Here is a 15,586-nt window from a genome sequence, read left to right as displayed (position 1 = left end):
GTCGTCTCTCTGTGCTTGTTATCGATGTGCTGTTGGGGGGGGGGGGGGGGGTGGATGGAGGACAGACTGCTGCTCCCACCCTGACCTCGTCTTCCGCTGCATTTCACGTCATCAGCAGATGAGCGGCTCGATTGAGCGGAAGTGATCAGCTGAAGGCAAACAAACGTGCATGCAGGCCTGACGAGGAGGGAGGGGTGTGGGTTAAACCTTCGCACTGTGCAGCGCATACAGTATGCGAGGAGATTTAACCCCCTCCCCTGAAAAACGACTGTACGAGAGAGAGGGTTTGGTCCGAACACATGTGAGGTGCAGTGTGTGTGAGTCTCTTTCCACTTCAGTGGTCACGTCCTCAGTCGCGGCCTTCAGAATGACCTCATGTGCTGCATGAAGACGTCTTTCTCCAGCTCACTGGCTCTGCTTTGATGGACAACAATCGTCTCCTGTTCGGATCCGACCTAACACGTGAGGCCAATAAGCTGCTACTGCCTCATTTCTACACTGAAACATCCCACATTCACACTGAACATCACAGCAGCCATCTGTGTCACACACACACACACAAACACACACACAGGCCTGTCACGAGTCAATGTAGATGGGCAGTTTTCAGATCGGGTGGAGCACTGCCCAGCTACATTGTGTACAAACCTTTGTTTATGTGACATGAACTAAAGGCTCATGGTCATTTGAAGCAGAGAAGCGTCAGAATTCACTTCAAACCATGCAGCTGTTGAGATGGACACATTTCTAATGAATGTCTGTGTCAGGTGATTTAGAAGATTACAGAAAGAGTAACATGATGTTACCTTCCCCACATTAAACAAGATGCATGGTTGAAAGGGAGCCGGTGGAGCCCTGACTACACAGTGTACTTATTATTGTGTATCCCTCTGGCCGAGCAGACGTGTGGAAGCAGACATGCTCTGTGATTGGCTGCGTGGACACCGGCGTATGCAAAACGGGCGGCAGCGTTTGCACCGTTTGAACAGCAACCAAAAATGACACAGGCCGGGTGAGGGGCAGACTGATGGTGCGGCTGATGCTCTGGTGGAGGATGTGACAAGCCATCAGATGCTGCTGACATGACGGAGCTGAAATGGTGCAGCGAGGGGCTGTGGGGCGGCCAAAGGCGTCGCAGGCAGCATGTGACTGCGGCACATTTGTGTTCTGCGCGCACCTCATGCTAATGCCTTCGCTTACACGTGTTAAAAGCTTCCAGTGTGTTCTGCGTGTGGGTGCATATTCAGAGACACGGTGCTCTCGGTTGTGTGTTTGGTGCAGTCGTTGCAGCTGTTGACATTACCTTCATCTTACTAAGCAGGGTCCTTAAAGCCCTTTTCAGATCGGGGGTCTTCTCCGACGGTGAGACTGCCTGCCACTGCAGAGGAGAGTTCAGACTCAGCGCCCAGCCCACAGACAACATGCTGGGGTGGGGGCGGGGAGGGCGAGGCACAGCTGGGTGAGGGTGGAGGGAGGCAAGGAATGGGGCAAAATGGAGCTGGCGGCATCCAGGCTTATGGGCCATGAGGATGGGGAGCCACAGGAGGGATGACAGGCGGTTTTAGGGTGGGTTGATGGGTGAGGGTACCGTTGTACCGTACTGTAGATACTGTTGGATTCTAGTCTCTACTTGTGTGAGGGAATTCCACAACTACACAAAACCAATGCTGCAGGGCTGCTTTGTCTTATGAACAGGAACCGACACATGCAATGATTCTAACAAAACGGCACCACTGCCTCCATCAGGTTAGGTCTTAAAGCTGCAGTGCGGGACTTCCATATACATGATCATCCGTTACAGCTGAGTCTTTGCCAAAAGAGTTCACACGATGCTGATTGAGCCGCCAGCATGCTGGATTTTAAATCTGTGCTGATATTCCTGCTCTGGCCAACAGAAGTGATGCATTTCACGTGTGACCAACACAGTGACGGAGCAGCTAACTAGGAGTATGATGGAGCCTATGGTGACAGGTAATTCCACTCATTGCCACAAGGGGGAGACAAAAGTTCTGCACTGCAGGTTTAAAGAGGAGCATAAAACCGTAAGGGGGACATAATAAACATTAACTGTCAGTGTTTCCTTCAGTAATCTGAGGCGACAATAAGCCCGAGCTACAAATACAGCAGGTATCATTAACTGACTGCGTTCACTACAAGGCGCTGACATCACAGGGAGCTAACCAATCGCTCGGAGAGGTGGGATGAGGTGAGAGGCTTGCACCCAGAGGCCGGGATGTTCGTGACAGATGGGATAGAGGGAGGAGCTCTTTGCATGGGGAACAATGTGGTCGGCTTTGGAAATATTTGAACACTAGCTTCTACAATCACACGGCAAGGAAACAATCATGATCTGCATGTGGACCTGTTCATACAAAGCTGATGTTGAGTTGACATTAACTCTGTAATCAGATCTATAAAGTGGCTATACAACAATCTGTCCCATCAGACCTGGCCTGATTTGAACTACCAGTAGAATCTGAAGTATGTAATTAAGACAAGATTAGTTGTTAAGGTGAATCAAGCCAAGCTCTCAGGCCTCTCTTACAGATACTGTATACATCGAATGCTGAGAGTCAACCGCACATGAAGCTGCATGTTCAGTTTCAACGTATGTACTAACCTCTCTGTCAAACTGTGACAGCGGAGCATCGCCACAGTCCATGCCTCCACCAGAGGACAGGGAGCTCTCAGAGGGAGAGGTCATGGTCTGCCGTTTGGATCCGTAGCTTCCTCCCGACAGCTCTCTGCGCAGGGCGCTGCCGTTCTGCGAGGACGAGCCTGGACAGAGAGAGAGAGAATGAGGTTAGGAAGTATGGAGCGGCATGAGAGAGGTTCACTGAAGACGACAGGCGTGCTGCTGTTACTCACGTATGCCCAGTCCGCTGCTGGCGCTCATGGAACGGCCCGGCTCGGCTCGGTTCTTGGTGATGGAGGGGATGCTGACTGAACCGCTGAAGCCCGCTCGGCTCTCCTGAACACGGACGTTCTGGTTTAAACACGCAACAGAGCAAACACACACACACACACGCACGCACGCACGAGACAGAGTGCAGTGCAGGGGACAGGGGTGAGGAGGTGCAGTTATAAACACGACATGCTCATGAACTGAACATGAATGTGGCTCATGTGTGACGGGCCACTGAGGTCTGGGCAGATGGACATGCATGCATGATCTTCATAAACACACAGCAGGTCAGAGAGCAGGAGCAGTGAACTTTAGAGGACAAAGGAAGGTGAAGCTGAGGAGGGTCAATTTGTGATTCAACTACACCTTAGTGTTAGTTTCTATTCTCTGTTCAAATCCCAGTGTTAGCATGCTACAGGGGGCATCAGAGGATACAGGACAGAGAAGCTGTGCTGGTTCTGGAGAAGCAGGCCTACAAACACACACATCCTGAACAATCCAAGTGCTATGTTGTTTTTGTGTCCTGTGTGTATACGCGTGCTTCTTTCCCATGTGTCTGTATTTTCTACACCATGTGCCTCAGTGTGTCTGCATGCACATACCATGGGCAGGTCTTTAAGGATCTGGATCCCGTCTCCTGGTCCCATATGGGCCACATGGTTGAAGTTGGTGGGGTTGGAGATCAGCTTGTTCCTCATCTCTGGATCTCGCAGCATCTCTCTGGAAGCAAAAACACACATGCAAGAGATGAGCAGCGGCACAGAAAGGCTCGGAGTAACAAACAGACCGGAACAGACGCAGAGAGGCACAATACATGAAACTGTACTCTCCTCCACTAAACATGAACTCTACCTTAAGAGCAACTTGTACATGGCTTAACATTCTAACATTCACAACTTCCACGTGAAAACACTCAGGACATGGGAGGACTTGCTGCTTTTCTTTTCTAATTGTCAGTTGCGGCCCCAGTGGATACACTGATCAGCGGGAAACAGGCAGAAGCGTCCTCTGGCGTTGCACAGTGAGTATGGAGAGTGCTGCCTCGTGCTGCAGGTAAACTACCTCCTCTGCTGAAGTCGTTCCTCCTCAGGCACCCTGAAGGAGAAGCGTCTCTTGTTGTTCATGCTGCGCACCATCTGCTTCCTGCTGTTGTCTGATGTCTCCGGGACGACCAGCTCATCACCCTCTGGAAGATCAGAACAAAGCCGCGGGCGTGTTTACATGACAGACTACAACGTGCGGCAGATTCACGTCAAACCTTCCACTGTACTCAAGTTGCTTTTGTTCTACAAAACACGTGAAGAACAGAAGACGGGCACATGATACACTTGCGCGTTCTTACCGGCCATCTTGTTTCTAAAGTAGATAAGCCGGACTGTTTCCAGTCCCAGCAGGTTCAGAGAGCCGTCAACATTCAGAGGTCGCACCTGAAGGGGAAGCAGATAAATCCATCGTTAACGCATTTTCAACAACCGATTTCTGATCATCACAGAAATTCACTGAGGCTCACATCAAAATCTGTTAATGTGGCAGGGCTGCAATCAGAAGAACAAGTCAGGTTACTATGGTGATTGAAAAGAAGGATTCATTCATCTAAACCACCAGGTGGAGCCAGAGACGTCTCTGCTCGTCTGCTTCACTGAGCAGTCGATTTCTGCTGAGGCTTCAGTCATGTCACATCACGACAGGCCGCAGACCACAGCACTGACCTTCTTGAGAGGGATGGTCTGAATCCACTCCATGGTGTTGACATCAAACACATCGACAGCGTTCTCACTGTACACTGACAGGTAGGGGGCGTTGTAGCCTGAACAAAAGGAAACAACACTTGTAGTCACTTGTCAATTTTTACTGTCCGTACATTTCTGATTATAGTTTTATCAGGATGTAAATATTTTGATCACTGTAGCAAATTCTCTCTCTCATACCTTAAAAAATGTTGTCTTACTGAAATTCTGTTCATTTGTTATATTATCTCAGGTGGAGGTATTTAGTTGACAGGCACATTGTGAATACAATGACTGTCCATCGACCTTCATATAACAATCACCATGTAAATCAATTATTCCTGCACTCACAGGCAGCGTTGGGAACGGCCGGCCACATCAGCTCCTGCTGACGTGACCTGCGGCCCTGGGAGTCCACATATACTCCTATGGCGCTGAAGCACAGCAGCAGCTCCTTGCTGGAAATCTCCACAGCGCAGAGGGCGTCCAGGCCCTGCTGGGGGATGAAGGCCAGGGTGTGGTCCTCGTGGTGCAGCAGGCTGACAGGGGACACGTCGCCATGGACGCTGTGGAGGTCATCGGAAACACAGTCAGATTGATTAAATTGAGCTCATCCTTTCATATGAAATGAATGAATTATTAGAGCAGGGAGTGATCAAACATGAAGAAACAATAACAAAACAAACATGGACGTGAAAAACCATGAGAGGAACGTCTCCACTGTATTTAGATCAGTCGACAGGTGGAGTACCTGTAGCGGGTGAAGCCAGACTGATATCCCACATAGAGACGCTCGCTGAGCAGACCCATCCATTGGACGGGCCCCGGGGCCTGCAGCTCTCGCAGCCGACGATGACGCGCTTTACTCTTATTCACCTGGAGTGCACGAGGACAAACAGGAAACTGCTTTTACAGCAGCACGTCTACGGATTTGTATCAATAAACAAGACTCAACAAATCCAGTGCTTTCTCACCTCATAGCATATGATCTGTCTCTTCATGGCCACGCAGAGGCAGGTGAGGGAGCCGTTGCGGACGGGGCCAGACACGATGGTCTGGCAGCCCTTTGTCTCTGCCAGCTTGTAGGACTCGGTCTCGCGGCCGTCCAGGGCCTGCGTGGGGAAGAGACGGACGTGACGGTTCCGGCCGGAGATGACCGCCAGCAGCTGCTCCTGGAGAATCAGGTCGATGTGGTGCACCTTCTTGTTGTCCCCCACCCGGATTATTTCTGAGGATAGAGGGAGTGGATGAAGATGCGGGGATAAAGGGAGATGAGAAAGGAAGTGGTGAAAAGAGGAGAGGAAGAGAAATGCGCTGGTCATCAATCCACCTATTCTGCTCCTGATGGTGTTGTATAATGGACAGAAACGTGTTTTTGCAAAATATTATGATGTCACAGTGAAGTTGACCTTTGACCTTTTGGATATAAAGTGCCGTCCCTTCATCATTTTATCCTATGAGACATGTGTGTGCAATTTGGTCATAATTATGTTATGAATTCTTAAGTTATGTCCAGAAACATGTTTTGTTTGGTCACACTGGTGCCAAATTTGAAGAAATCCCCTCAAGGCGTTCCTGAGATATCTGTTTCACCAGAGTGGAACAGACAGATGGTCAGGCAACCCAAAAACATAATGCCCCTGTCCCCGGCTGCCACCGTGAACAATGACACAGACCAGATGTTAAAGAGTGGCTCTTACCATCTTTGGTGACATGGATGACAAAAAGGCCTTCCTCGTTGCCCAGGGCGACACGCTCGTGATCTGAGGGCAGAGCAAATGAAGTGAGACGACCATTCCAGAGCCAGTAAGGGGACAGAAAAGGGCTCCTGTGTAGAAAATGTTCCAATCGGCTAGTTTCTATTTTCATAACATACCTGCCGGGCTCAGAGAGTTTCTCTCATCTAATTGGCAATCTGTAAAAGTAGCTCCATCTGGAACAACTACACTGCTACAAATACATGAATAAGGAACTATTCTTTTTGAATAATGAGGGCTGTTGATCAGTGACATGTCCTAATTGCTTCCTGTGATACCTCTTGTAGTCTCGCAGAGCTACCCTGCTTTTTGAGCAGGAATGTTGGTGGTGCAGGCCCACCTATGATAGCAGCAGACTGTGTCGTCTTGATGAGCGGCAGGGTGCTGTCGTAAGCCTCCTTGGGGACGTAGACGAAGCGCTCCTTGAGCTTGTTCTTCTTGAGGATGCGGTGGAGCTCGTTGAGGAGCCCCACCCATTTGTTCCTCTCCTGATCACTGTCGGCCAGGATCAGGATGGAGGGCTTGTGGCTGCTGGAGGGGGAGAGCTGGGACGCTGTCACCTGAGGGGAGGAGAGGGCACGTGAGGTGTTGAACAGCATTTGGAATTTACTAATTTAGGCTACTTGGGCTGTTTTGAAACTTTAGGGTGCAGACAAATAAAAGGACTTACTCTGAATATACAGGGGATATCTTTGCGGCTGGCGTGGATGACATCAGAGGCCAGGACAGAACTGACTGAAAACTCTTCATCCCTATATGACATGACAGAGATCAAAGGTCAGACATGCAGAACCTAAAGCTATTATTCATTTACTGGATAGACAAAATAAATAGGCCACTATTTCATAGTTGATCAATCATTTCAGTCATTTTTCTAGTATAAGATGCCAACATTCTCTAGTTGTGTGACAGCTGTTGTTCTTTGTAACAGTAAACTGAATATCATTAGGTTTTAGACTGTGGCCTCAGTGAAACTGTGACTCCCATTTTATCTCCTTTCATAGACTAAACTATTAACTGATGAATCTAAAAATATAATAATGTGCAGATTAATCGATAATGACAATAAGAATCTGTTGCAGGTCCCAGCAGGATCACATCACTTTCAGTACTTTCTAGTATCTACAATACGTTTTCTTGCTGTATTGTTTGTTTGCAGCATACAGTAAACTACCTCGGGCTGAAGACGCTGCTGAATATCCAGGGTATTTACATGAATGGTAAATAACTCCAGTCCCTACAGTCACTAAGAGGAGTTTCTATGCTACTCATACCTCATATCTATGACTTGGCTGACTACTACACTTGGTTGCGTGGCTTTTCCTTCTCCCAGCTCGTAGAGGAACAGTTTGAAGTCACACACCACAGCCATCGCCCGTTGCCAACCTTTCTTCACTCCTGTCGGTTTGGGCACCTAGAGCATAAAAACATGGTTTAGTGGTAGAAAACATGGATCTGTACTATAGAGCACCTTCTGCAGTGCTCGAGATGTAAAAGATGCCAATTTGTAACTACATAAACCTATATAAAAACTAATTTAGCCTCAAATCCAAGCGTCCACTGAAAGCTATATTTCATGTTTACCTCTGTGAGGATTCAGCATGAAAGCAGGGACAGTGACAACCAAAGTCTATTTGGCTTCAGGTGAAGTAAACAATCCAGAAAACGGAGCTCATCTGAAGGTCTCCCATCACCTGCATTGTTTGCAACTGATTTTCAATTACTTGAGGCTTTTGTCAGTCTCACTCACCCTAACGTGCCCTTCATACACAGTACCAATCCCCCTCTGTGGGTCGATACCCAGCGGGCCCTTGGTCTGGTCCTGGGGTACGGGACACACAGCCGGAGCCTTGTCCGCACAGGTTACATGGCAGGAGAAGTTACACACTGGACGAGGAGACAGACGGAGACAAGATGCAGACAGAAGAGAGGTTTGACTGGTCAACTAGCAGACATTAAAATCAATGAAAAGGCAGACCCAATCCACTGTGCTTCCCTTCACCTTCTACCCTTCCTGTCCTTACCTTCACAGGCACAGCCTTGACGTATGAGCCCCACCATGAGGGAAGTGCACCGGTTGCACTTAGTGGGCGTGTTGAATGACTTCACCACGAACTGATGTGCTTTGGACTGCGGAGAATAAATGAATACACAAGAATGCGTAAGAGAGACGTAATCAGTGCTAACTAAGAAAACATGAGGCCTACTGATGCAAAGCTGTCCAACAATGAAGTGTGATCCTACAGAAAAACCTCTAACCTTAGGTGAGGAGCGTCCAATACTGCCGTACCCTCCTGAGCGCATGGTGGGGGTCTGGACTGTACGGGGAGGGTGGTCTATCAACTGTATGACAGAACACACAAACAACCAATCAGAGACATCACTGGGTCTTGGTTGTGGTTTTGACCCATGTATGAGGGACATAAATCTTGTAGAAAAGCCTCGGACAAGACCTTCTATGAAGAAGGTCAGAGGTAACGATGTCTCCTGCTGGTCTCAATGTTCTCCTTCTTTTAGTTATACTGCTCGCATTTCTCCATAACTAAGTTACTTGCAATTCACAATGGCTGACCCACCTGACAAGTTCAGTATTGTGCGTTGCTCTGAGTAACAGCTCCTTCTTCACTGAAAATTGGCAATTGAATTGGTATGGGGAATGTTTACTGATGCCACATTTAGAGAGGCTGGTGATAAAGGATGGGGAATAACACCCAACCACTATCCAGATCGTGATGCTGTATTTCACTAAGGCTACAAGACCTTCCTGGCAGGATACCAGCCTCTATACAAGAACGCATGCACTTCTTTGGCAGACTAAGGGATTGTCTGACCTCTATGGGCTCCATATCACTGGCCATGGAGGGTGAACGCGAGCGCGACTTGAGGTGGGACTTAGGGTCGTCTTCCCGGGATGGAGTGTTGGAGGGGGTGAAGTTATCCATAGAGTCCACCTGAGGAGAGAGAGACAGGATGGAGGAGCGGGAGAGGACACAGGGACAAGTAAGGACAAGGATAAGTGAGAAGAGAAGGGCAAAGACAAGATGCAAGTAGGATGAGGATGGGAGGAAGAAAAGAGGATGAGGAATGGAGAGGGATAAGGTGGTGATGAGGCAGATGGACAGAGGAAGATGAGAGGAGGAAGGGAAAGACAGGGAAAGAGGGTTAGTTAAACAAACCAGAGAACGATATGCAGCATCCATGCTTAGAGAGAAGCGCAGGTGCGTTTATATACAAACGGAAAACAGAATAAAGGGATATTGTGGTCATATCCACTGGATTTTCAAAGCTATAGAGGAAATCCGACCACAACTTTTTCTGCAACCCACGTACTACAATATAACATAAAGGAACACATCACAGCCCAATGTCCATGCTAATTTGAGACACCACAAACATACACCAGTCACCATACACCATGCATTGCCATTCACAAAGCTGCACTGAAGAGTAAAAAGAAAAACGACACACGGACAACAATGCACACAGGCACAACACACAGCAACACCCCATGTAATCAAAATATGAGAAAATCCAACACATTAAAGCCTTTGACAACACAACACAACTCCTGCCATGCAATCTGACAGCCGCAGGAAACGCACACACAAATTAAACATCAATGTGACGAGGACAGCACATTTAGAAAGGCTCGATGAGATCACAGAGCGCAGTGATGGTGCTTACACGTCTGCCTTTGCTAGCTGGGCCAACGGATGGCGAGCGCTTCAGTGGCAGGAGAGGCAGAGAGTGGCAGAGACACAGAGATGGGTGAATATCAGAAAGGCTGTCTAACAGAGCTGAAAACACACATTTAAACAGACTGGGGGGAGAAACATGAAATGGTAATATAAGGCTGCATCACATGAGACCAGTGGTTCCCAACCTGTTTGGGCTTGATGTAGGGCTTCCCCCACATCAAACATCAGCTGAGCCCGAGTATCTCTTCATCATCACCAATCACGTTCTTATATATGGATTAAAAACTGGCTGTTGCTTTACACTACTAATGAGATACAAGTGGATATTGTTTATCCATTACTTTTAGCTAACTATTTCAACTTCTCTTCCTACTTAACTAGTTTTCACACACTTTCAGTTGCAACACGTGTTACAGCTGATTAAGGCTGATGGGCAGCTTACTTGTTATTGTAAATTTATCGAAGGTTTATTGAGTTAATAAGTTGAGCTTTCCACATCTGCCCTGGCTAGTGCACAAGTTGCACCAGTAGCTCTGGTTGGGAATCACTGCGTTACACGGCTGTATGTCCACCAGGGTTCAATTGAGGAAAGAGGCTGAAGAGGTTGTATGTGTGCACATGGTGAGGGGAAGGGAGCAGCTGGGAAAGTCAGTATGGAGCACAGTGATGACTCAACGTCTATTTCTGGCAAAAAAACAAACTAAAATCAAAACAAACAAACAAACAAAACACAGGGAAAAGATGAAGGGATGTATGAAGGATTCCTAAAAAATGTACTGTGTACTTTGCAGTTCTGTTCAACCCAAGTCCTAGAACTAGAAAGCCAAAGTAGAGCCATTCAAATAGCCCACTAGCCTACGAGGACTAGCAAGCAACTGAATAAAAGGGCAGCACACTGCAAAAAATGTCAATCTTAAGTACAGAATGTGCACAAGGAGGAAATGAATGTATCTCATTCTGTGTATTTTTCCATTTGTTCTCAGGAAAAAATAAATTTAGACCTTTTATAAGTGACAGTTTTTGCAGTGGTTCCGCTCTTCTTCTCACAGTAACGCTGAATCACAGGCACAAACTCACGGGTGCAATACGTATACACAGATCTGCACCGTCTTTCTCAGCTAGTCAAATCCTACAGCGTACAGCTACTGTTACATACACACATGGACCCCCGCCTAACCAAGAGGAACTTACGTCTTCCCAAAACTCAATTAAAGAAGATGAGGATGAGGAATAAGAGTCCTGATGTACCAGAGAATGAAGCAAGGAAACAACCAAATGGATAAAAACAAAAATAAAAATTCATGTGAACAAAAAACGATGCGAAGAAAAAGCACAGATATAATTAAATGAACTGCAGATTTATGAGATTTATGACGTCCAAGCTGATCACGATCATAGATCGTAAGTCTCTAATTCCAGGCAGATATATGGTCAGCTATATTTAAATCAGCCCATGTAAGGCTTTTTTTCTTGAATACTTACATCAAACTGGTCGAGTGCTGAGGTGGGGGCGTTGAGAAAAGCCAAGAAGGAATTCTGGGAATCCTGGTGCTTGACACCTACAGACACAGAACAAATAACACAACCGTGGTTAAGTACGCGATATTAAAACATCAAAGGGCGACTTAAACAAAATGAGTCACGGGACTGTGTCTAAGAAGTGGGGGGTGTTTCATTTGACCTCAGAAACAATACATTTTCATGTACATAGCACATGATTTTATTTCTCAAACATGGCTGCTGACGCAAAACCTTCCGATTTGTTTCCGCGGCTGCAATTATCCCTCTTTCACAGTGATAATCTCCCACAAGATGTTTCACAGTGTGCAGTGTCCAGTCAGCGATCAGCACGCAATGTATAGAGAGAAAATGTACATTTAAAGAATTGTTTCACCCCATATATTTTCCAAAGAATGCATACTTGTATATAAAGTTCTACCACAGTGTTTGGGAACTTAATTAATAGCAATGTCAAAATGTACTCTGGTCTGTATCAATTATTGCAATTCTTTGTGCATTCTGGCGACTGACAAGAGAACAGAGAGGTCAGACTTCCAGTCGTACCTCTTCGTAGCCGCAGCTCCTCAGCCTCTTTCTTCAGCCTGTCGATCTCAGCCAGGAGGTCCTGGTTTTTACTTTCCACCTCCTGCAGTTTACTGGAGGATGAGAGACAACGATGCAACAAATATTATCCAGAGGGTTGTTCTGATTTTTTTTTTTTTTAACAACAGCTGTTGTAAAGTGCCCGTACCATTCTGTGGCGATGCTGTTGGCCTTGACCTTGTTCAGTTCATCCTGGATGCTCTGCTTGGCTCTGATCTCAGTGTCCAGGGCCGACTGCAGTTCCAAACGGGCCGACATGTCCAGCTTGGCGAAGCGCCGCATCTTCCACGGCATGTCCTGAAACAGGGAGGAGAAAAGTTAGTAAATGAAAAAACGTGACGAATGGAGTTCAAATGAGAGAGATGATAGTGCTGATCTAGAACTAGTATTACTAAAGTTTAGTTAGTTTAGCAAATATAATGTTAATGCCAAATAAGACTTCTTTCATAACATTCATTAATCGTCTTAGAAAAATAATACTTATGCACATCAGTTTTAGTCGGTAACAGTGTTTGTATGTGAGCGTATTTCACCGTTGCTCTCGCTCCCAGGCTGGTGTTTCTCAGTCCCTCCAGCTCTTCTGTCATCTTAGTGGCCAGAGCCTGCAGGTAGCCCCGAGCATCCTTCTCATCACTCACCCTGCAGCAAACACACAAAATACACACATTTGCATTACTACAAAAGACAAAAACATTCCAAAGACCGACATTCACCCATACACATAAATACTAAAGGCCTGTAGAGACAGTTATAGAACAGTTTTTACTTGTGAGCCTAGTTAAAAACAAACAAACAAACAAACAAAAAAAGAATGATTAGAAGAATACTTGTAATACTTCACCAATTGAGTGATTCTATTTTCTGGCTTATCCACTGCAGTAGCACAGTGTCTCCACCAGGGGGCAACATAAATCACTAAATTCCTCTAAAAATGCATTCCAGACTGAACATTTGTATGTGCATGTTTGGAATGTGAGTGTGTGCATTCGGGTATGTGTGTTTCTGCGTCTGGATGGATGTATCATGTGCGTGTGTGTGGTATGTGTGCAATGCCAGGACTGCGAGCTTGTCCAACAGAGGGAGGCCGAGCAGCTGGCGAGGTGTCAGCTGCAATGGGAAGTGATCTGAGAGGAAGGGAGGGTCAAGTAGCTCGAGGATCTTCAGAGGCATGCGAGAAATGCTGCAGTTATACTGTGCGGAGGAACCCAATACACTCCTAGACAACATGGGAGTGTGTGTGTGTGTGTGTGTGTGTGTGTCTGCTCTGAGACTGAATATAGCTGTCTATCAGTTTGTGCCATAGCATCAGTGAGAAAGTACATGCCTCAGCAAGTATTGAGGACATTTGAGAAAGCTACTGCGTGCATGTGTGTATGTGTATTTGTGTGTGTGTGTGTGTGTGTGTGTCTCACCATTGGATGATTTCTGTGATCTGGGCCTCCCAGTGAGCTACACTCTCCTTTTTGTCTGCTAGCTCCCTCATCTCATCCTCCAGCTGCCTGTTGGAGCTGCTCACCTTCTCAAACATGCTGGTCAGCTGAGGAGAAGAGCACATGCGCACACCAGCAGAGAAAACAGATCATATTAAACATCACTGAGTCGTGAAGTTGTCATTAGGTAGTTGGACACCTGGCAAATGGATTCATGTCATGTCACGCATACACTGACACTGACATTACATTAGAAAACTGTAGCACTTTGTAATGAGTCTAACAGTTGCTGCGTCGCTACGAGCAAAGGTGCTCAGCCTTGAACGTGGTGACTGGCTCAATGTGTGGAATGAATCATTGTATTGTTGGAGATTATGATGGATTTTATGATTCAGCCCCCTGATGCTCAACCACACTCAACTACACTGCTGCTGAGGAACTGTGTGGATTCACATACACACACCTATACAGAGACGAGGAGGGTGATTCATCTCAAAAAATTTCCTGAGTCCTTTAACGTGAGGGTTGTGTGTAAAGATGTAACCATGGTGACATCATTACAAGTCCCAAGCTGCCCTATTGTTTGCTCAAATACCACACATTGTGGGCACATTTTTGGTGTCTTGCAACTGACAAGGCTGTGATGTAATGTGCAAGCTAAGACAGTAATTTAATATTGTTTTGCAATTGCTTTCCAATCCTGGAGCCCGCCGCCAACCGATGTTTGGACTATCTGTGAGTGCAGTCGAGGTCATAAAATCATGTCAGACTTGTGGAAAAGGCTTCGAGACGCAGAAATAAGTGTAAACATTGAATGTTTTCTGTAATGTTTGGATAAGAGCTCACTAAATGACATGTGCTTTATTCTGTAATGGGCTGTAGTGATGAAACCACCACCACTGTGTGACAGAATGTATGTCTAACAGCACTCCACCGACACCACACCTCACCAGAAACTAGCTGCACAATATGGCTTGAGATACATAAATGGCTTAGGGAGGATCTGATTCATATCTGCTGACACTTTCACAATGGAAACATCTCTTGCACAATAACTGACTTGAATTAAAATTAAAAGCTAGTCAGTGGATCATGTTTCAAGTATTTTCTATTACAGTTCAGTAGTGGCCAAAAAAATGTGAACAGCTGCACCTGGGTGTTTCTGCAGGTTGCTGTGCAGGTGTGCAGTCTCCTCGACTGTCGCATCCCCGTGACTACCTCCCATTTTCATCATGAACCACTTTATTTGAGCAAGACTGTTTTTGGCATCTCTCTTGCTCTCAAATCATTCAGCTCTGACAACTTTCTTTTTTCAGGTTCCCAAATTTGAAAACTGTCACTGCCAGACTTTATATATATATTTCATCTGCTTCTTTTTTAACACATGAGTTGAAGCTTCACAGTGTGAAATTCTTCTTTTTGCTATTAAGTGACACTTTACTGAATGACTGCAGATGGAGTGGAAAAAGTGACCTAATTTGAGGGGCTTCAATTCTACTTCTGATCACAGCACGTGAACACCTGTCTCCTCATGAACAGGTGGCATTTATTGAGAGAATACAAGGGATTTTTGGCAAGTTTGAGGAATTAACAGGGTTTGGTGAATCTGAATTGTAAGTAAAATAAGCCTTACAGGGAAAAAAAGAAAATTTAAGTTCAGAATAGGAAAAATCTTGCAAGAGGCACAAATCTCAAGGTCCTGTTCATTTCTAAAAAACTGCAAGTATTAAAGGATAACTTTCGTTTTTTACAACCTGGACTTTATTTGTAGCATTAAATGCGCCCATTTACTCACCCAGACAACTTTGGTGGCATTTGGAGTCGTCTTGAAGAAATTAGCCCCAGAGGAGCGGCGCGTATATCCGTATAGTGCGAGTACATGGGGCATCCATGTGCAGCCTCTATATAACACATAATCTGCGGCGAAACTCGTTCATATTCCAATATTTTGCTATGATATGCTGGT

The 15,586-nt window shown here is 46.2% G+C and overlaps 1 protein-coding gene across 5 annotated transcripts in view; it reads right to left on the bottom strand.

Annotated features, from left to right (window-relative positions):
- cdc42bpab (CDC42 binding protein kinase alpha (DMPK-like) b) overlaps window positions 1-15,586 on the bottom strand; it is a 71,127-nt gene that overhangs the window by 3,542 nt on the left and 51,999 nt on the right. The window contains exons 19-42 of one of the 5 annotated variants that reach the window (XM_041959451.1): window positions 13,603-13,727; window positions 12,724-12,829; window positions 12,339-12,487; window positions 12,152-12,243; window positions 11,570-11,646; window positions 10,074-10,112; window positions 9,221-9,340; window positions 8,649-8,732; window positions 8,414-8,519; window positions 8,140-8,276; window positions 7,664-7,803; window positions 7,060-7,141; window positions 6,730-6,949; window positions 6,333-6,395; window positions 5,607-5,860; window positions 5,384-5,508; window positions 4,984-5,198; window positions 4,615-4,712; window positions 4,248-4,332; window positions 3,968-4,091; window positions 3,508-3,625; window positions 2,869-2,986; window positions 2,621-2,778; window positions 1,304-1,378 (exon numbers count right to left, since the gene is read on the bottom strand). In XM_041959451.1, the coding sequence (XP_041815385.1) occupies window positions 1,304-1,378; window positions 2,621-2,778; window positions 2,869-2,986; window positions 3,508-3,625; window positions 3,968-4,091; window positions 4,248-4,332; window positions 4,615-4,712; window positions 4,984-5,198; window positions 5,384-5,508; window positions 5,607-5,860; window positions 6,333-6,395; window positions 6,730-6,949; window positions 7,060-7,141; window positions 7,664-7,803; window positions 8,140-8,276; window positions 8,414-8,519; window positions 8,649-8,732; window positions 9,221-9,340; window positions 10,074-10,112; window positions 11,570-11,646; window positions 12,152-12,243; window positions 12,339-12,487; window positions 12,724-12,829; window positions 13,603-13,727 (2,910 nt within the window). The remainder of the gene's footprint in view (window positions 1-1,303; window positions 1,379-2,620; window positions 2,779-2,868; window positions 2,987-3,507; window positions 3,626-3,967; window positions 4,092-4,247; window positions 4,333-4,614; window positions 4,713-4,983; window positions 5,199-5,383; window positions 5,509-5,606; window positions 5,861-6,332; window positions 6,396-6,729; window positions 6,950-7,059; window positions 7,142-7,663; window positions 7,804-8,139; window positions 8,277-8,413; window positions 8,520-8,648; window positions 8,733-9,220; window positions 9,341-10,073; window positions 10,113-11,569; window positions 11,647-12,151; window positions 12,244-12,338; window positions 12,488-12,723; window positions 12,830-13,602; window positions 13,728-15,586) is intronic. The other 4 variants (XM_041959452.1, XM_041959454.1, XM_041959453.1 and 1 more) reach the window with 4 other exon arrangements.

The sequence above is a fragment of the Chelmon rostratus genome, chromosome 18, assembly GCF_017976325.1.
Source record: "Chelmon rostratus isolate fCheRos1 chromosome 18, fCheRos1.pri, whole genome shotgun sequence".
In the NCBI taxonomy this organism is placed as follows: domain Eukaryota; kingdom Metazoa; phylum Chordata; class Actinopteri; order Chaetodontiformes; family Chaetodontidae; genus Chelmon; species Chelmon rostratus.
Note: the sequence above shows the minus strand (reverse complement) of the source record. Positions and strands in the feature narration are given on the sequence as shown.